The sequence below is a fragment of the Balearica regulorum genome, chromosome Z, assembly GCF_011004875.1.
Source record: "Balearica regulorum gibbericeps isolate bBalReg1 chromosome Z, bBalReg1.pri, whole genome shotgun sequence".
Lineage (NCBI taxonomy): Eukaryota > Metazoa > Chordata > Aves > Gruiformes > Gruidae > Balearica > Balearica regulorum.
The window spans coordinates 77,040,717-77,064,475 of NC_046220.1; the positions used below are offsets into that span (position 1 = coordinate 77,040,717).

At 43.1% G+C, this 23,759-nt stretch overlaps 1 protein-coding gene and 1 non-coding gene across 4 annotated transcripts in view; both read right to left on the reverse strand.

The window, feature by feature from the left end:
* Window positions 1-23,759, reverse strand: part of DNAI1 (dynein axonemal intermediate chain 1) — a 161,753-nt gene that overhangs the window by 76,190 nt on the left and 61,804 nt on the right. For all 3 annotated transcript variants that reach the window (XM_075739584.1, XM_075739582.1, XM_075739585.1), the window contains one exon: window positions 6,132-6,379. In XM_075739584.1, coding sequence (XP_075595699.1) covers window positions 6,132-6,379 — 248 coding nt within the window. The remainder of the gene's footprint in view (window positions 1-6,131; window positions 6,380-23,759) is intronic.
* On the reverse strand, window positions 21,460-21,532 carry TRNAK-CUU (transfer RNA lysine (anticodon CUU)). Its single transcript has one exon. It is a non-coding gene; the product is annotated as a tRNA-Lys (tRNA).

Genomic DNA, 23,759 nt, shown 5'->3' on the forward strand with positions numbered 1-23,759 from the left:
CTTGCTGGCCCATGGATGCTCTTGCCACTCCTCTGTACTTCTGTGCATGTGCTGAATGGCTGAAGTGACCTCTCTGTTGAGGATACAGTGGCCTCCTTTACTCCTGGGACATCAAAGGTTAATTAGACTTTTTGCCCTGTTTGCACTGTGCCAGGTATGTAAGTGTGTTGGGTTTGCGTGGCAAGGTTTTGGTAGCGAGGGGGGGCTACAGGGGTGGCTTCTGTGAGAAGCTGCTAGAAGCTTCCCCTGTGTCTGACAGAGCCAATGCCAGCCGGCTCCAAGACGGACCCGCCGCTGGCCAAGGCCAAGCCAATCAGCGCCTCTGTGATAACATATTTAAGAAAGAGAAAAAAAACAGCTAGAGAGGGCTTTTGCAGCTGGAGAGAGGAGTGAGAAGATGTAAGAAACTCTGCAGACACCAAGGTCAGTGCAGAAGGAGGGGCAGGAGGTGCTCCAGGCGCCGGAGCAGAGATCCCCCTGCAGCCCGTGGTGAAGACCATGGTGAAGCAGGCTGTCCGTCTGCAGCCCATGGAGGGAGGATGAGGGGGTGTAGAGATTCCACCTGCAGCCCATGGAGGACCCCACAGCAGAGCAGGTGGAGACACCTGAAGGAGGCTGTGACCCCATGGGAAGCCCACGCTGGAGCAAGCTCCTGGCAGGACCTGTGGCCCCATGGAGAGAGGAGCCCACGCCAGAGCAGGTTTGCTGGCAGGACTTGTGACCCCGTGGGGGACCCACGCTGGAGCAGTTTGCTCCTGAAGGTCTGCACCCCATGGAGGAGACTCACGCTGGAGCAGTTCATGAAGGACTGTAGCCCGTGGGAAGGAGTCACGTTGGAGAAGGTCGTGAAGGACTGTCTCCCGTGAGAGGGACTCCATGCTGGAGCAGGGGAACGATGAGGGGAGTCCTCCCCCTGAGGATGAAGAAGCAGCAGAAACACCGCGTGATGAACTGACCGTAACCCCCATTCCCCATCCACCTGTGCCGCTGAGGGGGGAGGAGGTTGAAGCCGGGAGTGAAGTTGAGCCTGGGAAGATGGGAGGGGTGGGGGGAGGTGTTTTAAGATTTGGTTTTATTTCTCATTGCTCTACTCTGTTTTGCTTAGTAATAAATAAGATTAATTCCCTCTCTAAAAAAAAAAAAACTTACGAGTCTAGATAAGGACAGGGAGAGATCATTCTCTAATTATCATCACGAGCAAAACAGACCGAACTTAGAGAGGGAATTCATCTTATTTATTAAAAAAGCAGTAGAAAGCTGGGGCTGGAGAGGAAGGTCCTCTGTGAAGACATTGCACAGACATAGTAAGAAAGAAGCAGTTTGCTTGCATTACTCTAGAGGTTTTGTGTTAAATGATCCCCAGCATCAGGCATCTGCTCTATGAGCCCTTCAGATGACATTCTCCCACTTGCCAGCTCGCATTCTGATGCTCCTCATCCCTATCTCGTGTCCAGTCTTCTTGGTATCAGGTCTCTGTTGCTCTCCTTTCTTCTCCAGATTTCTGTTTCTCCTCTAGACTTATTCCCTAACAGTATCCTCAAAGAGTTGAATGAGGTTTTTTCACTGAACTACCCCCAGAAAACACCTATTTTGTGCTCCTTAGCAGTGAAGGCAACAAGAAGGGCATTGAGCCTGTTCTAAGACAGCTGATCTTCATTCTGACCTTGACAGCAACCTTCTGTCTTTTCTTTTTCTTTTATTTCCTTTGCATCAAACTCTTTGTTTGCCTGAAGCCAAAGGAACAAAAATTATGTGAAGCAGTAACATCTCAGAGGCAATGCAAGCTGCAAAATCTGTTTGTCTGACTGCAGATGACAGATTTAGAAGACTGCCTGTCATCAGAAACAAAACAATGTGCTGGTGTGACAGTGGATTATCAACAAAATGCTTTTTCTTCTCCTAAGTGCAGCGAATACAATCAGCTTCCTGGAAAGGTCTTTTTTTGTTGAACTGTGCCCAGCAGCATGGAGTGGGGTGGAGAACAGCAGGTTGTGTTTACTTTAAAGGGATTCTGTAACTGAACTCATTTACTTCCATCAGCAAAACAAGACCTTTGTGAGTCTGAGGTGGCTTCATGAACTTCTGAGATTCACTGCAGACTTATGTAAACACTTAGATTAGAACATACAAAGTAGAGATGGAGAAGGGATCACACTATTGTGGGGCAAACTCCAGTGAGCAAGTGTCGGGTGTGTTTTATCTGGTTTATATTTGAGACAGGGCTTCCACAAGTTTTACTGGGAAACTATTCTGCAAGCTGACACTCCCTCTACTTTCTTTTGGCAGTTTGCAGACTATTACTGTCCTGACTTCTCCTTTTTGTCCTAACCACGAGCATCACATTTAACCTGAATGGCATTTGGTGAAGAATTAGCAAGCAATGGCCAGCCTTTGTCCTCCCAAGCATGAATATAAGGCAGTAAATAATTCTTTCAGGATGCCATCTAAGCTCCACGGTATCAGCTCCTCAGGGAGGCCAGATTAGCTTCAGTAAATTAACCGTGAACCAAGTTGCTTTTCTAACCAGTGATCTCTTCACAGGAATTCCAAACCACGCTATGCACATGGGCAAGCCTGCCACAGCTGACATTTGCTCTAAGCACATCTGAAAGAAATGTTGCCTTCGCAGATCTTAGGGTCAACATTCTGCAGTGGGAATTTAATCAGTAATTCTGATGGTGAGCAAGTAAAAAAAAAAAAAATTCCAATCCTCTGCAACAGTATTGCCTCTGTACTAGTCCCAGAAGCAAGCAGAAATAACGTCCTTTTGGTTTGATGCAACAGTGAACTAGAAGCACACAGTGGAAACGAATCTGTTGAATAAGATGACTTTTAGGAGGGAGATTGAACAGCAGAAACAACCACAGAAGATAGTTTCAGTTATCGATCCCTGTTTCTGAACTGCTCCATCTTCCAAACGCTTCAAACCTAAAATATTTAGCATATTCCAGTGATGAAAGGTAAGAAAAAAGCACTCTTCTAAGATGTAAATAAACCCTAACCTTTTTTGAAAAGAAAGGAGAACATAAGAACAAAGCTCAAAGGCTGGCAGGGAGAGAGGCTCTTTGCTGAGAGCCCCTTCCCAGCAGGCTGTCACTTCTCCCCAGAGGAGACTGCTCTTGTGGGCTCTGCATGCCAAAGTCTAGTCCAGTTGTCCCACTTTAGCCACCCTCTCCACCAACCAGAGCCAAGCCCTGGGACTGACCCACTCAGGGTATGAGATACCCTGGCCAGGGACTTGCTTTCTAGAAGTACTCAGTGCTGGAGATGATGTGAGTGTGACTATTTTGTTGACTATTTTGAGCATTATTTTGATTAAAGTGGGATTTACCTTAACCCGACATAGGCTTTTGCCCAGCAGAACATGGCGGGTTTGACACAGTTTCCCAGGAGCTGACTCTTTTTAAGCTACTGTTTGCAGACAAAGGCAGAGGCCTGAATCCACTGACCTGGGAGACCATTTCTAGTTCTATGTTCCTGTAAGACCTAAAGTTTTGGTGTATTAGCTACATTGCACTGCATGCACATACATTCCCATGTCTATGTGTTTATTCCTTTCTAGCTTCAGATCTTAATCACTTGGTAGTTAGGAATCAGAAATGCGTAATTTAAAACAATCCAGAATTTTCCATTATTTACAGTGCAGTAGCACTTACTACATGGAAGATAACTGCCAAATCTATAAGAAGCCATTTCTATGCTTTTTAAAAATAAGGGGAGGTGGGGGGGTGGGTGGTATCAGGCAGACAAATTCATTCTTAGGTAACAGAATTAGAAAATTTGTATTATTCTATTTTTCTCTTAATAATGGGCTACATTACATCAGCTTTGTTTTACGCAAACTTACTGAGATATTACTAAGTCACTGAAGATGAAATGGCACAAAAAAAGTGCTGTCAGACTGCTTTACTCACTTCCCATTTTGCTTCCATTGTGAAAGGGCTGTATTGTTTCAAAAGGAAGGAGCCAGGCAGTCCAGAGAACAAAGGTTCCTAATTGTTTGGGAGAATTTTGTTACTTTTCTAATTGGTCTTCAAAGTCATAGGCTTGCAGTCTCTACAAAAGTCAGGACTGCACATGGTGGTCTAGACAAAGGCCAGGCTTCAGACTAGTTGGGGTGTTGGTGGGGGAGAATAGAACTAACTTTGAACTAAATGTGAGAAACAAGGCATCACTTTCTAGAACCACTTAATGCTGAATGAGGAATAACAAACCAGTGTCTCAAGCTAATAGATAGTCCTTCATGCCCCTTTTCCTCCCATCAAGTAGAAAGAAAAACTTTTCTAAACCTTTTGGCTGATATTGACAAATGCGTACAGTTCCAATCCTTCCAACAGAGGAACAAGCTCTTCTCCTAATTGCTGTGCAATCACCTTATTACTACCCTTGCTCACTAGTTTCGTAGAAAGTCAAAAACTGTAATGTTTACTAAAAATATTGGTACTTTATTGCAGAAGAAACTAAGAATAATGATTGTCAGCACTCAACCTTCAGAAACAAAGCAAACAAGCAGGAACTAGAAGCTACTCATACCTACATCTATCCATATCCATGAAGTAGTTTCTCACCTTTTCAGAGCTATCTCCTTAGAATGCCTAATGATTTTTTTCACCTCTGAGCCACACTGTTGACAAGTGATACACATAAACCTGCCTCTAAAAATCCCACACAGACTGCTGCTTCTGCTGAACATACCAGCTTCTGGTCTGTAGAGATGTGGCCACTAAAACACCACTTAAACATATGTTTGTCCTTTGTCCTTCCCAGTATCATCTGGGGCACAAATAATCTGAAGTTCTGGTGTCTGTAGTGTGCAGTAACAATTGTTGACCTCCTGCAGCAAGGCCATGAAATGCTGCACGTGGGACTTAACTATTTTGTCAGGCTTTTTTACCAGAAGCCTAAATGGCAATGGGAGAAGTTTGGAGTTCTCTGTATCCATGCATGTGTGTGTGTGTGTGCGCACACTGACACATTATATTATGACAACACCCCATGGCTGGGGTACCATGTTAACCTATAGGAAGAGCTAAGTATGTTTGCTAGAGGAAAAGCTTTGGACAGACAAGCAACAAATATAAAATTCAGGTCTTCTCTGAATGTTACATTTGCATAACCTCTCTGTTTATAGAAAGCACCAGTCTTGCTCTTGGCATATTACACATTCATCTGCAGTCCCATCAGGATCCTTTGATTTCTTGGACTTTTATTGGAAAATGCAATAACAAGGAGCCATGGCTGGGGGACAATCCATGCATGGCATGTGCCAAAGTACAAGGAACATTGACAGTGTGCCTAGAGCTATGACTCCATTAGGCAGCCTAAATCAGGTGACAGCAATAGTTAACGGCAGTAACACCTGTAGCCCAGGCTAGCAAACCAAATACACTCCTCTGCACCTCAACAGGCTCATACAATGTTGAAATATATGCTGCCACACTTTTACTGCTGTAAATGAGATCAGAAGTGCATATATCTTCCAGTGCTCCAGTCTTAACTCAGATTACATTGTAGACGTAACTATAAAGTTAGCTGGATGAAACAGCATATTCACTCCAGTCCTTCAAAATATCATCCATATGGTGACTCTTTGTGATGGATGCCAGTGGCATTACTTTAAGAGCATTACCTGCATGTTACAATTCCAAATTCACCAGAAGACTTAAAGGTCAACTACAAGGTAGTGTGTCTTGAATCCCAGTGGCAGCCAATTCCACAGGAGGCTGCCCCTGGGTTTATTGTGCCCAAGAGAGCTCTCTTTTAGGGCACAAATACATGTTTTATACACTGCTCATCACTTGCTGCCCTGTGATTCTGTATTTGGAACATAAATAGCATGGCATGCTGGTATATACAGAGGACATGAGTTCCTCCCCAAACAGAAGTCTTTTATAATCATGAAAACTAAGGAGAAATAATTGTGTAGAGCAAACTTTTGCTCACATGTTTAGTTGCTGTTGAGGACCAAGGATTCATGCAATTGCTTTGCCTTTCTGCATATTTAAAAATTAGCTTGAAATAAAACTTAATAATCAATTGCTAACACCTTTCCCCATACAGCACTTTTCCTTGTTATGCCCAAACTCAGCCCAATTAAAAGCCCAGTTAGAGGAAAGGAAAAGCACCCTTACCTGCCACACTGGCTCCGTGTGCTTTCCTGACTTAGCACTACTCTTGTAGCTGGGCTGGGAGGTTGCCTTCTTCAGGTTGTAGATGGCCACATTGCCGTCATAGAAACCCACTGCCACGAGGTAGGGGTGGTCATTATGGAAGTCCAGGCACATGATGCCACTCTCACTGCTGAAGACATACTCTGGGAAGGAGGGGTTCTTCATCGTGTAGAGCAGGAGCATGCCCTGGCCCTGCTTCATGAAGTCATCTAAACAAGTAGGAGCTTTGCTGTTAAATCAGTTTCCAAGATCCTCTACTAAGGAGACATACAATCTGGCAGCACTCATCTATGCCTAAAACTCACCTGAGTGCAAAGTCATGTGAGAAGGACATCAGTCACAGGACCAAATGGCCATGTCGGTGTGCCTACATATGAACATCCTTTCCTCTATTGATATGTCATCCCCAGGACATGGGGACAATGTGCTTCTGCATACAAACTACTGTTTTGGCTATTTTTTTCTAGGAGAGAGACTTGAGAAGCCTTGGAGAAAAAGTGTGGAGGAAAACAGAATCTTGTGGACACTTTTTTCTTTGTGATAGGATTTCATTAGCATTGTAGACATGCAGGCTGAACCAAGGAAAAAGGCATTTCAATTTCTGTACTGGCAATATTTGATATTACAGCCTCCACTGCTGTTTCAAAGGAAAGGATTTCATTAAAGTATCTGTAAAGGATCATATCCACTGCCATTACACATAACTGTACAATGCACAAGCCACTATAGCTTTACTTTCTGCTTACGTCCAACATCTCCTGCTTGCTTGGCACAGAAGCTCTTTTTTTTTTTTTCCCAAAACTTTCAATTTCTTTTCTATTTACTTTCACCTTTCCTGTGCACTGCCTGAAATTAGCTCTCCCTATTCTCAATAGGACCATCTTTCTTTTGTGGTGTGGTTTTTTTGTTTGTTTTTGTTTTTTTGTTTTTGTTTTTTGTTTTTTTTAATCATGTTCTGACTGTTTCTGCAATTCTCAGGTTTTTTGCTCATCTGAAAAACAATTTCCAAATTCTTCTAAAGAGGAAGAAAAGCTGTTGATGTAGATAAGCTCTCCAGAAGCAAAGAAGGAGCTTTCCTAATCTATGAAAACAATGCTCTCTCTGAGAGTATCCTAACCATCTGTCCAAGAGCTATTTCTTACTGTCAAATGCTCTCAGGCACGCAGTATAGAGGAAACAAATTTACTGCTTTCTGTGCTTCAAGTACGCACTATATGTCCTATTTCCAGAACAGTCATCTTTTAAAAGTGCTTCCTACCTTTCCCAACATTTTGACCAGCCTGCAGTATAAGGACTTGGTAAATGTGTACCCCAGTGATAACACTAACTTCAGAGAGCCTTCGTTAGAGGCAAGCTGATCCTAAATCAGCATGCTTACCTCAAATTTATCAGGGCCACATAGAGAACATCCAAAGAACTAGTAAAGAAACTCATACATCAATAAAACTATTACTGCTGCTTTGTAGTTGGATTGTGGAAATATTCTGTTTTCACAGGTGTGTCTGCACTTTGGGACAAGGCAGGAGAAACAGCTTCCTTATTTTGCAGAAAGGTAAGATTCCAATACTGGCATAACTTTAAATACGTCTAAACCTAACTAATATTTTTAACATGTTTTTTGGAAGAGGAGGAAGCTTATTCCTATACTTCTAGTTGAAAATGAAGTGAATTTGCTTTCTTCATCAGACATTTGCCCTGTCCTTTGAATGCATAGAATTGTCTTTAGAATAAAATAGAATAGAATAGTAGAATATTTCAGTTGAAAGGGATCTACAGTGAACATCTAGTCCAGCTGCCTGACCAATTCAGGGCTGACCAAAAGTTAAAGCATGTTGTTAAGGGCATTGTCCAAATGCCTCTGAAACACGGACAGGCTTGGGGCATTGACCACCTCTCTAGGGAGCCTGCACCAGTGTTTGACCACCCGCTCCGTAAAGAAATGTTTCTTAATGTCCAGTCTGAACCTCCCCCGGCACAGCTTTGTGCCACTCCCACATGTCCTATCACTGGATCCCAGGGAAAAGAGCTCAGCACCTCCCTCTCCACTTCCCCTCCTCAGGAAGATGCAGAGAGCCATGAGGTCACCCCTCAGCCTCCTTTCCTCCAAATTAGACAAGCCCAGAGTCCTCCCTCAGCTGCTCCTCACAGGATATGCCTTCCAGCCCTCTCACCAGCTTTGTTATCCTCATCTGGATGATTTCACGGACCTTGTCATCCTTCTTAAATGGTGGGACTCAGCACTGCACATAGCGCTCAAGGTGAGCCTGCACTAATGCTGAATACAGTGGGATAATCACCTCTCTTGACTGGCTGTTTTTGCTGTGTTTGATCCACCCCAGGATGGGGCTTGCCCTCTTGGCTGCCAGTGCACACTGCTGGCTCATACTGAGCCTGCTGCTGACCAGCACCTCCAAATCCCCTTCTGCAGGGCTGCTCTCCAGCTGCTCCTCTCCCAATTTATACTTGTGCCCAGTGTTACTCCATCCCAGCTGCAGAAACTGTGCTCTAGGTGTAGAAGTTCTTAGCCAAGTAATGTCATTGAGATGGTATTAAGTATATTAAGTTGAGGTCCAGCCATGATAAGGATGAATCCCCCCTCTCCTCAGGAGCGAAAAACACTTGGGAAGGCCGTGAAGATGACATAGTAGGAGTGACTCACAGCAGAATGGACTATGAAGTCAAATTGGTTAGCCTTTGAACTCAACCTCTTTCACACTCTTACTTGTCCTGGAGTGTGCTGACCAGCCAGGTGTATTTCCAAAAAGTCTGCAGTGCACATTCGTTTTCTATCTGTTGGCACTGAGTTGAGGGGCCTCAGACAGCTGCTCCCTGCACAGACAGCAGAGGAGACACCCCTTCAGAGGGTGATTCAGCCACCAAAGATCTGAATTGTTTTTTGAAGGTGCTTCTCTCTCCACTGATCTGGCAGTGTCACAGGCCAGCCACACTCCTCAATTAGAGATGACGGAGCAGGCTTCTATTGGGTAAAATAACTCAGCAGCTTCAGCAGGCCTACCTGGAGGTTAGCCTGGCAGCGGAAAAACAAGGTCACAGAGTTTGCAGATTAAGAACACAAGGTTTAGTATGCAGATTAAGACACCCAAATGCAGGTCTACATGTGGCTGGCTGGCTGTGCACTCAGAGTTTAAACTCTCACTCATATAAGTAGAGATCAATCAATCCACTTCACGGAGTGTAGAAAACTCACCTTAAAGAAGTTCCCTATATTTGGTCTGTTGATTTACTCTCCAGGCTCCACTGACAGTAATGGCCAGCCCTCTACTGAGTGTTAAACCCATCTTAATCCAAGAGCTGAATCCTACTCATTGTCTCCTTCATGCTATGAAATATCTTAGATATGGTTTAAATCACGGATGTGTGAATACTACACATAAGTCTGGGTAATATGATTACTAAAGTACAGCCTGTTTCTGATGAAAGGCAAAGTGATGAGAATAATCAACAATTAACCCCCAAGGGTGGTATATAAAGCCCACTAAAACAATAACTTTCTGAGAGTAGGCATATAAATCCATTTCAGCGAAGGGTGCACTCTCACCCAGAGTACTAAACTGTGACATAACATCATATTTTTTAATAAATTAAAAAAAGAGCTTATTTCATTAGTGATTCAATGTTCCAGAATGGCAGGGACAGCACATACCCACAGTATCATGTCTGTGGCACAGCTTTGAAGTATGGCCTTTTCAAGAGAAAGCTTTGTGGTTTTCAGTAAAAACTAGCAGAGCGCTGCAGTGTGCACCGAATCCTGTGTAGTCAGTCTCTCAAGATGCAGGTAGCTTACCAAAACAATGTTAGAAGATCACAGAGCATACAGCAAAGCAGAGGGTGCAGACCCAAGAGCTGACAATGGCTGCACCACTGCTGGAGGTGAAAGCAGCAGCTTCAGATCTGAGACAGCTGCTCTGCTGGATGCACCAGCATGCACTGGAAGAGCAGAGAGTATCTGCCCCATACATACCCACAAAGTACAAGCTAGCTCTTTGTCTGAGATACAAGGGCTGGAGATACAAGAGATACTAGACAGTCATTCTGACAATCAGTGCCATCAGTCATTGTTCTTCTTTGTTACAGACGGATACAGCAAGAAGAGGAGAGTGAACGGACTCTTGCTGTAATGAGAAAAAGTTTTCATGTCATGAGGATCCTCAGTGTTGACCTGAGTGGAGGTTAAATTTCAGATGCTGAGACATAACAACTGTATGTGGGAAGGCAAATTTTGCTAACAAAAGATGCAGATAGCATGATTACTGGTCTCAGTCTGGAGAAATGAGCCTGTAAGCATCACATAAAATAAGAAATAGGTTTGAAACCAACTATTACCACTGTTTAAAATACTTATCTGCATTTGCATTTAAAGCTGGGCAGATTCAACCCAAATCCTTTTCAGAAAAATACCAATTTAGTGGTAGCCAAGTACCTCAGAATATCATTGTGGTATCACCAAACAGTTCATGCAAAACAAAAATCTGAAAAACATTTAAATCTTCTGTTCTGATGCTTGCTAAGTGCCTATTTTAACAGATTTTTCATTTATATTTTTCCTTAGCTGAATTTAAAAGAAGCAGTAAATGTTCAATATCAGATCAAAATATTTTGTTTGTTGGGCAGATCTTTTTTTATTTGCATCTTTCTGTTTTGGTTGACAAAAAACCCCCATGAGACAGGCATGGTTTTCCTCCATTTCCTCCAAAGTGCTTAGTGGCTGAACCAGTATGCTCAACACAACAGTATCCTGACGTTAGAAACTACAATACTTGGAGTAAATCCTGCATTCACATAGTAAATCTCAATGTGGGGACCCTCCATGGTCACAGGTCAAAGTAGAGATTTGTTCTAGACAAGAAGCCAGTGCTACAGTTTCTTGTGTGATAAACTGGCAAATTACCTTCTCTTTGGAGGATTTAAAACCCAAAACACTGCAGCCTTACATCTTAGATCCTGATAGATGGCTTTCTATAAATCAAGTCCTCAGACCAAGAAATCACCATGTGAAAAGGAACCACTGCAGCTGAAAATCTGTCCTTTCTCCTCCAAGAGCTCATCTTAAAAAGGAAGCAAGATAGAGAAGCATGGTTGCGAACAGCTGCTTGTTTCTGAGCATCACAGCTGCACAAGCACATCTACTCTCCTTTCCTAGATATGCCCATGCTTTGATGAGCTTGCTGACTGGGGCTCTATCCTTTAGGCTTGGATTTCCAAGAAGCCAAGGGAAGGGGCTGGCTGTGATTTACACTCGGTTATGTGATCTCCTCTGGGGAGAAGAGATCGGTTTCAAAGATAAAAATTTTGGTACCCAAAGAAATGGCTCAGCTGTTTACTTGCCTTTCAGATATTTAAAATGTAGAGGACAAAAAAGGTTATCTGCAGGCCAGTAAATCTCTCCAAGCAAATTATTATTATTATCCAGGTCTACAAAACCCTGAGAACAGCCTAAGAATTTGCCTGTGCTACAGCCTGCATGGCACAGACAGGTGACTGAGCAAGTCACAAATTAATGAATTCTTAATACTTTTTTTTTTTTCTATCAGTGAGCAAAACCTGTGCAGCATGGCATTGAGCACAGGCTAATCTAACCTGCTGTGAAACATGCTGGGTAAGCTTGCGCTGCTTCAGCAAGACTCTTTCCTGACTTATTTAAATAGCTCTGCCAACTCCACGCTTTGCTGCGGTTGCGGAATGGGTGTGCTATAAGAAAGGAAATGGCTGGCACTTCAAGCTTAACCGTATGCCAACAGTTCAGAAAAATCAGGAAAGAACAAATCTTTCCAAGGAGCTCAGAGAGTTTGGGCATGTGATGAATATATTTTCAAAGGCTCTTGAGGACTAACAAATATAACTAAAAGTTTTATAGCACTTCAGAGTGCTTTAAGCCTGTATCTGCAGCACTCCTTTTTACAGCCAAGGGAATGAGAAAGGGCAGTGGAGGGGACTGCCAAAGACACTACAGCAAGCTGGAAGAACAGGGCACAGAACTGGGACTTCGCAGGGCTCTGCTCAAGGAGGCTCCATCCCAGGATCTCTGAGAAATTTAAACTGGGTCCACTGATGCCCATTTTGTTCCTATTCCCTAAAATGCCCAGAAGTACTTGGGTATATTGCTGTGTTGATACAAGCCCTGATCATTACAGATCTGGCTGTGAACCACAGGCAGGGTTTCCCTGTGTGCAGGGAAAAGACTAACACTGAACTTTCAAAACAGTCCCTTCCAAGAAAAGAAAATGTTTTGAGAAGTTTTTGTAGCTCAAGGCCAGAAAGCCTGGCCTCTGTTTCACAGCTCACAAATGTTCCTGGTATATCCTGTCTTGAGCCCGATAACTTGTTTTTGGCTAGATTATGCATACTTCATTTGAAGATCTCAGAAGACAGAGAAGTCACTGTTTCATTTTGCAGTTAGTTTCAATGTTTAATGAGTGATTAAAAAGCTGCACCTAATTCCTTATTTTACTTATCTGGCTTCCCACTGTTAATTCTTATTATGCTTATCTTGATTGAATGAAGGACTTCTTTCATATCTGGTGCTTTCTCTTCATTAAGATACTTTAAAATTGAACACTAGTTACCTTTCAGCATACTTTTGATAACTTTCACAGCCTGAACTCAAAAATCCCATTTATTTTCACCAGCACTGCATAGAGAGGCCTGCCCAGCAAAAAGCTGGGAGCCAACACGAGCTTTGCACACACCAGTCAAAGGCACTGCCTTCACAGCTGCAGAGAGAAAGCCACCTCTCAACAGATGTGAAGAAGAGCAGATTATTAAGAAACTTTCCACAGATATGTGGAGGACATCACATGGCAAGGACTTGTGCTAGGGCCAGACGAAATTCACTTGCAGTCCAAATTTCAACTGCATATTGTCCTCTCTCCAGCTTTAGGCATCTTGTCCAACTCTTGAATCAACTTGGGGCTCTTTATTGAACTATCTATGTTTTTTCTGCATGCTTTGGAAAATGTTGGCTCCAGAACCAAACATAATATTCCAGTATCAGTCTCACTAATGCTTAAATCATATCTCTGCTGCCACTCAGCACTCCCTGTTTGCACTCCAGGATCATGTTTACCCTCCTTGCCAAGTTATCACACTGGGAACTCAAATATATTGCTTGTCCACAAAAGCCTTTTTTTTTTTTTTTTTTTTGAGTTGCTGCCTTCAAAAACACAGCACTCCTCTTTGTTTAGAATGCTATAATGTTATATTTGGCTGCATTAAAATGCATTTGGTTTGAACAATTCCAGTTTACCACAAGATTAATCACTCCGTAAGACAGCCCTGCTCCCAGCATGATTTACAACTCCACCTGCCTTTTCATCAGTCACAAATTTCATCTGCTGTGAGTTTATACATCCATACAGAGGACCAATGAAAACAATGCCTAGCTCCAGGGCCACCACAGATCCCAACAGCCCCCTCTGAGACACTGCCTCAGACAATAACTCTGCCAGCATTTATTTTCTGACATTTGTCAGTGGAAGCTGAACCCCCTGTTGAGATCACCTGTCCTGGGCTGAACTCAGTCAGCATGGTCACTTCCCACCCCAGGGAAATACATACCCTCTAGTTAGCAGTGTTGTAACTGCAAAAGCTGCAAGTTCTGAGTAAGTCCATTAGTGCAGTGGAGGCAAATTGTAGATCATGTGGGTTTATGGTGATTCATATGTTAGAATGTCAAATTTAACATTCTGCTTGACACCTTTCACTAGCTGCTGGACTAATTCCTGGTACTCCTGATTAAGTTAATGTTATTAGCTGGCGCTCTGTTTAGGAAGCACAGAACTTTCAGTTTGGATAGGAGAAGGAAAAAAACAATTACTAAGTCTTTTGGACATTTTAGAAAATACAAAATTGACAGGTGACAAGGCAAACTGTAATTTATACATGCCCTGAGGCCATGTCGCAGTCCTAGTAACTGTTGTGTACTCTGCACACATCAGAGGCAAGATGATACACACCTCAGAAACATGGATAGATAGATACAAACAGCCTTTAAGAAAATGATCTGTCAGGTATGTTTGCATCTTACTCTAAAATACAGTCTGGCAAAGTAATACAAGAGAGACAGCAGTCAACTGGGCCAACAAAACTGAGAGATTTAGGAAATGCCTGGAACAATGCACTGTTTGTCACTGCAAGTGAAAGCAAAGGCTCAGAGGCAGACAAGACCAGGGGAGAATGGGATGAAAAGATGCAGCGCCTTCCTGAAAACAGCAGGATGATCTGGCTTGCAGCTCAGCTCTCCCCTGGTTCACATAAAGGCAAGCAGGTGAGCACTGCAAAAAGAGAAGGAATATGTGACTAGGCTGAGTTTGCAATGCTGTAGGTAAAACCAGAGTTTTCTCAGTATGATCAGACAGGGGTCTAGCAGGCACTACAATTCTTTTTTAAATTTTCTTCTTTAAATAAGATAGTCATAAGGGCTTGGTTTTACAGTGCAAATAGTAATTGTGCAAGTGCCTGCATGTTATGAATACTAACTTACACTCTGAAGATACTCACATAAAAGGGAGAGAGAGTCCATATCTTTATTTTGTATGATAAAGGTACAAGACTAGCAACAGGGAGATTTGTATTCCAGACCCTGCTGTGCCAAGACCAGCTAACATGGTCTTAGTCCTTTCTTCTTGGTACTTCTCACAGCACTTCTGAGGATACACATCACAGATGAAGGAGGAAAAGGGTGACTGACAGGGGCTACAAAAGTTCCATATATCAGTAATATCAAAGCCAACACTTCTGTTATTTTCAGGAATGCATTTATGTTTGACCCTCAGCTAGGCAGACTAACAATCTCGCATAACTCGCTCCCATAGCACCTCAGAAACCAGGGAGTGGAGGCCACTGCCTGGCTCCAACTCCCAGGAGGAAGCACTTGTCTCTGTGGAGCACGCTGGAGCTGGGAAGCTGGACAAGTGCTAATCCTCCCGTTACACATCTGGCAGCAGTGAGCACAAGCAGGTGAACTCTTGCTCCTGCCATTCTTGTTTTGGTCAGCTTAACCTGCAATCTTGATAGTGTTTCACTATTTAATACATGGGCTCTATTTCCTCCATCCCTGTTCTTAAAAACTGGCATACTTCACAGTATTTGCAACCAACTGAATATTTAAGAGTGCCATCAAGTGGCCAAGTGGGGGGCTTCCAGGAGGCACATGCCATTCCGAAATCCCCAGGATCATGCAACAAATGGCCATCTACAAATGGGCTGCCTTTGGATTATCACACCAGCCTGCTGTTACTGCAAACAAGTGAGGCTGCCAGCATCTCAGTATTGCTGACCTTAAAAGCTCTGAGGGGAGTGCACACACTGCAGGAGATGCTTATGTATTGCATAATTGAAGGACAGGAACGTTAGAGTTTTATGATAGTGCTGTGGCCTCTTGAAAGCAGACAGATGCCTGATGAGATGGACACGTACAGCCCAGACCATGGAGGAGGCAATTAGAAATGATACTGCAGCACTGAGGACTTTTCTGAAGACATTTGGCAGAAGACCCAGATTTGATTGAGGAGCGAAGAAGCAGTAGAGTTATACACGCAGGCCAACCTGCAGTCAATTTTGCACAGGCATGTACTTCAAGAAACAATGTATATTAAGAGCAGCCATTTACAGTTCAGACACCTGCCCCTATTCCATTTTCAGCAGTAGTTAGCATCAAACGCTTAAGGAAGTTTATAAAAACAGGGCATTAAAATAGTGATATTTTTTCTAGAATACTGCCTAGGCCCCTATTAATTTGTGGTTAAGCATCTCCCAGGTCCCTAATGGTCGTCATCCCATTCCCCTGTGCAGCCAGCTACCAATCATTAAACCTGGACAGTATCTTTCAGCATTCCTCTTTGTATAAGGCTGGAATATACACCACATATTCAGTTCTTCTCACAGTAATTTGGTCTTTTTTTGCTTGCTTCTATTTTTAGTACACGAAATACTGTGCATCTCAAGCAGATATGTGAACTGTATGATTGGTGGTTAGTATAAGTGGGTTTTAAGAGCTACTAAAAGTAGATTTCAGACAAAAACTATTAGTTTTCTAAAAAAAAAAACCTGAATGAACAAAGTAACTTTTATATTTGTTAGTCTTAAATAAAGCCAGCTCACAATCTTGGTTCATGTCCATTGTCTTTTGTCCTTTCACTTGATACCACTGAGAAGGGTCCAGCTCTCTTTTTGTTGTTTCCTCCCATCAGGTATCTATATACATAAGAAGAAATTTCCACCCTTCTCTAGTGACAACCAACTTTGTAGACTCCCAGCTCTGGGAAGCCAACCACTATGTAAACCAGACTCAACTACAAGTCTGGTCAATGCCACAGATTCACTGTGGGATTTAAAGGGGAGTTTAGCTCCCCATTACCTCCTGTCCCCACCAGCCAGGCTGTGCCGGCACTCTGGCTTCCCTTCAGCATCTCTGCAGCAGAAGCAGCCTGGGACTGCGTAGCATCTAGAAAGTATGTGCTGCTCCAGGGATCACTCTCCTATCCTGTGTGAGACAAGATGGGGAAGATAGTGCACCTGGGCACCTCCCCTGTACATGAAGGGATTGCATCTGGCCCTGGGCAAGACAAAGCTAAACTGCCTGGGAAAGTGAACGCAGCAAAACACTCAGACACTTCAGAGAGCCAATACCTACCATGTTACAATCCAGGAAAAAAAATCTTTCACTGTTTTTCTCGGGTGATCCTGTTCATCTGAGCACAGTCTTACAGTTTGGACACAAAGATACAGTCATACAGCACCAAGGTGCCAAGGAAGGCTGAAAACAACATCTCCAAAGTTCAAAATCCTTGGCATCCACAATGTGGCATCCACAGTATCAGCATCTTGAGAATCTACTGTTCTGGCTTCTCTTTTAAGAACTCATTTTTTTATTTTAAGAACAATAAAAAAGCTGATACAACTGTCCCTCTAAGAAGATCTCTTACATAGTGCTGGAAAACATTTCATCAGGCACCAGCAGCTGGAGAATGCCAGTGAGTCCCAGTCAGCTCTCTTATACCTGGAAGAATCTGATGAGAATAACTCAGGGCTGAACAAGTTAGCAATAGCTCTTGGAGCAATACCTGCTGCCTTTCCTTTATGGCAGGCGAGACTCTTTCCAACAGCAGTCACTTGCTAAAATTTAGTAATGATCTAAATCCAGTGTGATAACGTTGAAAAATTAAGGATGCCTAGATTACCCAGTCCTACACACAGAGTAAGCCTCAAGTTCTTCATACAGGAAAGTTGTATTCTCTTGATCTTATAGCCAGGAAAAAAGAAGTGTAGAGGAGCTGCTGAAGACACAGCTCAAAGTAAGTTACATGATTCACTGCTTAGATTCCTCACTGATACAAAGATTTAAGGATCCCTGGTTATTTTTTCGTGCTTTCCCTAGTTGACTTCATCCCACAATATCCTAAAACTCACTTTTATCCTCTCTTACATATATTACAGCAAAGGGATACCTTTGACAACAAAATATGCAGCATTCAAAATAATTTAAAAACCAAAACCAAAACAAACCCCCGATCCCCACCACAGAACATGCAGAGGTTTTTTACATTGTGTTGGTGTTACAAGTTTCTAAACACTGAAAGTTTGGTCTACACTTATTCTTCAATGTCAGAATTTTTAACATATTGCTGATAGAATCTTAACCTGAAGTGGCCTATAATATAAGTCAGTGGAGGTTAACGTCCAGATATTCCTGCGTATATTCTGACAGGTTGGCAGCCTAGCAAATATTACCAAGCATGAAATGGAGAATTGAAAACTGTGATTGAGTTCCCTAAGTGGGGATCAGCAGAGAAAAATGTTATACTGAAAAATATGTCGTTTTGTTTTGCAGCAGCAAAAAACCAAACGTAAGCTAAGAAGAGTTTTGACATCTCACAAGTTTCAACTCTAATGAAAACATCAAATTAGATAGATTTCCTTCAGGTTTGTACTGATCCACTGTTGAAAATTGATGCTCACTCATCTCCAGAACAAAAGACAGAAGAGAAAAGTCTTTGAAGAAAAAGTCTTTAATGAGGCCTTATACAATTTCTTTGTACCATTTTGCCCTAGGAATAATGATAAGCTATCTCACTTCAGGAGCTTATGAAGTAACTTACATATTGCTAGAATTAATGATGGAATGAGCCCAACATAGATTTATAAATTCTAAGGACAAAGGAGATCGTTGTGATGAATAAATCCTGTATTTGTTCCTATGCTTAATTACTTCCACCATTAAAAATTCAATTTATTTCCAGCTTTCTGAGTTCTCTGAATTCTACTTCCAGTTGCTAGATTCTGTCCTAGATGAAAAAGTAAGATGAAAGAGTTCTGTAAGATATCTCCTTCCTTTCCCTAACTAATGGACAGTAATCAAATCACTATTTAAACTTTTCCTTAATAAGGTAAGTTGAGCTGTTTTTCACTGTAAAGCAAAGTTTCCAAACATAAGTCATACTGTGGCTCATCTCTGAACCGTTTTCAATTTTAACATCCATTTTGAAGACTGAACCGTTAATAGCTGGATACAACATTCCAGTAAAGGTCTCACCAGCATCATACACAGATGTAGCACCTCCTCGTTCCTGCTACTCTCTAGTACGTGAATGCATACAGCATCCCATGTCAGACCTCCTAAGACGCACTTCTGCAACTGCTCTTCCAGATTTAGCTACAAGTTTTCTTTCTCAGAGTGTACATCAAGATAGGAGAATATTTTCAATTCCAGTTTCATGACTGACACAAAAAAAAATCTAACGACAGGCTGCTGCTAAAAATGCTGAGCTCCCTTTCTCTCTGCTGTTTTTTCTTCTTCCTCTGTGTTCTAACCCCAATAACCCTGTCCTTGCTGATCTGGCTGAAAAACCAATCATTTTAAATAGCACTGTAGTCTTTGGGTACCAATGGTGATATTGCATGCATGTAACACTCGATCTATATAATTAGCAGTTCTTAAATGAAATCTAAGGAGGACTAGGAATTTAAAGCTGCCCAGTGACCCAGATCTCTGACTGGACACTAGCGAGCAGACAGCTGACTTACTTAGCAAGCTTCCTGGTCTTTGCAGGAGCAGGGGATGGTTAGGACTCTCCAAAACATGATCATGGTGTGATTGCACAAGTCTGGAGAAGCAGCGCTCCAGGTTAAATAACCTCTCTGGAAAAAAAGCCTTTAGATTCACTGCCCCTCTACAGGAATCAGTGGAATAGAGACTTCTGTTTCTAGGACTGCCCTACGGGATCTGAGATGAATGCAGCTCTGGATACATGCTGTCTTCTGTGGGTCCCTTGGCTTGACTTTTTCATCAGTAAGAATAGAAGCAGCATTGCCTGATCTGATCTGGGAAGACACAGACAGTCAAGGCAGAAAGGAGCTCTGGTAAGTAACTAAACCAGGCAGGCAATCCTAGGTCACCATGGAGGAGCCCTGACATCCATTGCCTCTGAAATCAGTCTAAACAACAAAAGGATAACTGCAGCACCAGGCTGGAAGGCAAGGGCAACTAGAAACTACCTCTGCTGGGAAAACTGCAGACAGGTCATCCAGCCCAGAAGTATTTCTGCTTTAACCCTTCCTGTAAGCCATGTTTGTCCTGGAGGAGGGTTGGATCTTCTCCTTGGTTTCTTTATGTTTCTTAACAGCTAGATGCCATAGCTGGAGCAGAAAGGGCTTCAAATGAACAGTAGAAAGCTGACCTCTGGTGTTAGGAGCAGAGATATAGAGAGAAGACAGCAAGGAAGGCAAGCTCCTGTGCTCCTGAGCACTGCTTTGCAGTCTGTGTAGTTCTTTGATAAGATTCACTCCTTAGCATCGTTTCAGACAAATGAACAAAACCAGATGATGAATAAAAGCAACATGTAGCAACAGGCTACAATGCTTGGCAGGAGTATTGCTGTTTTCATTTCTATGCTTTCATATCAGTTTTTCCTCCACAAATTATCTAATCAGCCAATGCTGACAGCAGAAAATTAATGGTTTCCTTCAGAGAGCCACCTCATGATGGCAGAGAGCACTGCGGGATTGTTTGTAAATATTTGATTAGAAAAAGCAAGTAAAATTAGCGTGAAAACATGCAAGAATTAATGCTGTGCCACTATCCAATAGGGACATTTATAGTACAGAGGTGATGCCAGCCAACATTAACACATGTGGTACCACACCAATGCCTTCACCAGCAACTCTGGCTGTACAAAGCCAGCATTCTCACAGATTCAGTCTGTAAACAGCTGATTGACAGGAGCTGACATAGTTTCCAAGGGATACATTGGGTGTTTTGCTCTGCTCCATCTCTACACAGTACACAAAAGTGCAGGACCATCCTCAGAGCCTTTGTGTATTCTCTTAGCCCTCTCTTTGCTGATTGAAATAGGGGATGAGGCTCAGGGTAGGAACGAGCCCTGCTTCCTTGGTACTGAGTATCCTTTGAAAATCTCCCAACAAGGAGCAAAATAAATAACTGGCATTAATCCATGCATGTTTCTCTGTGGATGTTTTCATGCAACAGAACCCTGTTCTGGGGAGGTGTTCCCCTGCAGGAATCTCTCTTCAAAGGGAGGGACATCAGTAGGGCATAGTCTGTGATGAGCTTCAAGGCCCTCTACATGCACATCCGCACAAGGAATTAAAAGGTCCCTGCTGCCATAAAGCAGCACAGCTACAGGAAAGGAGACTCTCCTCCAGGAAGGATGTGTCCTCACTTGCCCACCTGGCTGAAGTGGGAAATCCCTCATCTGGTTTCCAGTACAAGCTCTGTTTCTTTACTTCTGAATTTCAGGTTTGGAGATGCTACAAATGTTGTGGCAAGGGGTGTCAGGTGCAGTCTTGCAAGGTTTTTCTCCAGCAAGTGAGTGCCAGTTGCTGGGGTTGCAGTAGCAACAGTGCCTGCAGCTGGGGTTGGGGAGAGGGACAACCGGGTTTACTGGACTGTGTGGATCCCATGACCTGGCACATCAGACCCAAAGGAGTATAAGGCTCTAGTGGACACCGGTGCACAGTGTACCCTGATGCCATCAAGCCATGATAGGGCAGAACCCATCTGTACTTCTGATGGGTGAACCCATCTGTACTTCTGTAGTGACAGGGGGATCCCAACAGCTAACTGTACTGAGGGGACCCTTCTGTTGGGGGGTTTGCTCAGGGTTGAAGAACAGCCGGTGCCAATAACAGTGCACAAGGGCAATATCACACCAACCCAGACTCCCTGACTGCTGTCCATAAGCTGGTATTTGTATGTGGCATTGCTATCATGCCCGTACCTTAGACAATATCTCCCAGAATTGATTAATAGTGGCACTCAAAGTGGGGCTCGAACCCACGATCCTGGGATTAAGGGTCCCATGCTCTGCTGACTGAGCTATCTGGGCTCAGTCTGGCAAGTGAGTCTGACGATGCTGGGACAAGCTGCTTAAGAGGAGATAAGAGCCCCCATCCTCTTCAGCTTTAAGAAACTGATCTTAAAAGTGTCACACATTTGTCAGACAGAAGACGTTAGGCAGAATTAAGCTTGACCTAATATAGAGAAATGATTCCTGGAGGCCCACTCCAGCCTGATTTTATATCATTCTTTAACTTTATACTTCGACTTTTGTATAAAAAGAGAGGATTGAGTGCACCCTCAGCAAGTTGGCAGATGACACCAAATTGGGCAGGAGCGTTGATCTGCTGGAGGGTAGGAAGGCTCTACAGAGGGATCTGGACAGGCTGGATCGATGGGCCAAGGTCAACTGCATGAAGTTCAACAAGGCTCAGGGCTGGGTCCTGCACTGGGGTCATGACCACCCCATGCAACACTACAGGCTTGGGGAAGAGTGGCTGGAAAGCTGCCTGGTGGAAAAGGACCTGGGGGTGCTGGTCAACAGCCAGCTGAACATGAGCCAGCAGTGTGTACAGGTGGCCAAGAAGGCCAACAGCATCCTGGCTTGTATCAGACATAGTGCGGCCAGCAGGACCAGGGAAGTGCTCGTCCCCCTGTACCCTGCGCTGGTGAGGCCTCACCTCAAGTCTTGTGTTCAGTTTTGGGCCCCTCACTACAAGAAAGACATTGAGGTGCTGGAGCATGTCCAGAGAATGGCCACAAAGTGGTGAAGGGTCTGGAGCACAAGTCTGATGAGGAGCAGCTGAGGGAACTGGGGTTGTTTAGCCTGGAGAAAAGGAGCCTGAGGGGAGACCTCGCTCTCTGCATCTACCTGAAAGGAGGGTGTAGCCAGGTGGGGGCTGGCCTCTTCTCCCAAGGAACAAGCGACAGGACAAGAGGAAATGGCCTCAAGTTGTGCCAGGTGAGGTTTAGATTGGGTTTTGGGAAAAACTTCTTCACTGAAAGGGTTGTCAAGCACTGGAACAGGCTGCCCAGGGAAGTGGTGCAGTCACCATCCCTGGAGGTATTTAAAAGACGTGTAGATGTGGTGCTTAGGGATGTGGGTAGTGGTGGACTTGGCAGTGCTAGGTTAATGGTTGCAGTTGATGATCTTAAAGGTCTTTTTCAGCTTAAACGATTCTATGATTCTAAACCAACACTGCAATAGCCAAAGATTAAAATCAAACCGATATGCTAATCTACAGTTTCTTCCAACAAACAAGAAAAAACCTTACATTGTAATGCAGAAAGCAGAAACCAAATACCTTCCAAATGAAAACAGTGGGCTGATTCTGATCTTGTTTATGTGAACAGAAATTAGATACAATTCCATAGCCAGACATGCTGGTAAGCGTAGGCATGAAACCAGAATACAGCGTAGTGGCATTTTAGATATTGCTTGATTGCCCTCTCTTACCCAACACAGAAAATTCCAGTAAGGTGTGTTAATCATCCTAACTGACAGTAATCTTTCATTGCCCAGTTATCTCAGTCATTACATGTTTTTTTCAGAATTCCTGCTCTGTAGCTGTTTGCCCAAACTAACAACAATTTCTTTTTTCAATTCAGCTGCAAGTCACATTCCCTCCTTTCTCTTAAATAATTGTGCAGTTATGTAAATACCTGTGTTAAGTAAAAGAAAAAAAATGCATGATTAATAGTGCAAATGGCACCCAGTGAAGCTTAGAAAACTGATGATTCAAGAAATAATATAATTCAAATTGGGAAAACAATAGCTTGTTAAAATGTGAATCAGCTGGTGGTTAACATAGAACATGGTCCCAACTGATTGTCATTTGTAAATTAATTGAAATTTCCTTGAGAGTCCAGTTGAAGTCATTTATATACTGTAGCACAATTCAAGAAACAGCATTACAGTCTTAGTATTCAGCCTGGGACTACATACTGTCAGCTGTAATGCCATATGCAAGAAATGATAAGAATTTGTTTCAAAGAAGAAAAGGAAATTGCAATTTTCAGAGCATGCTGTGAAGTCTGGAAGGATTAGAGGCTGTCAGACACCCTGCACTACAAGAGGCATAGAGGAAGAAGCTAAGCTCTGATGCTTTTAAAGTAAGGGAGATCCCAGTGGGGCTTGGGGTTTGGCTGGAAATCTTGAAAGCCCTTTTGCAAATCTGAAAATGTAGTTCCAACTTTCCTTTGCAAAACTTAATTAATTTTTCTCAGTGGGAATCCAAATTTGGAAAATTACATTAACAAAAAAATCATAAATAGTT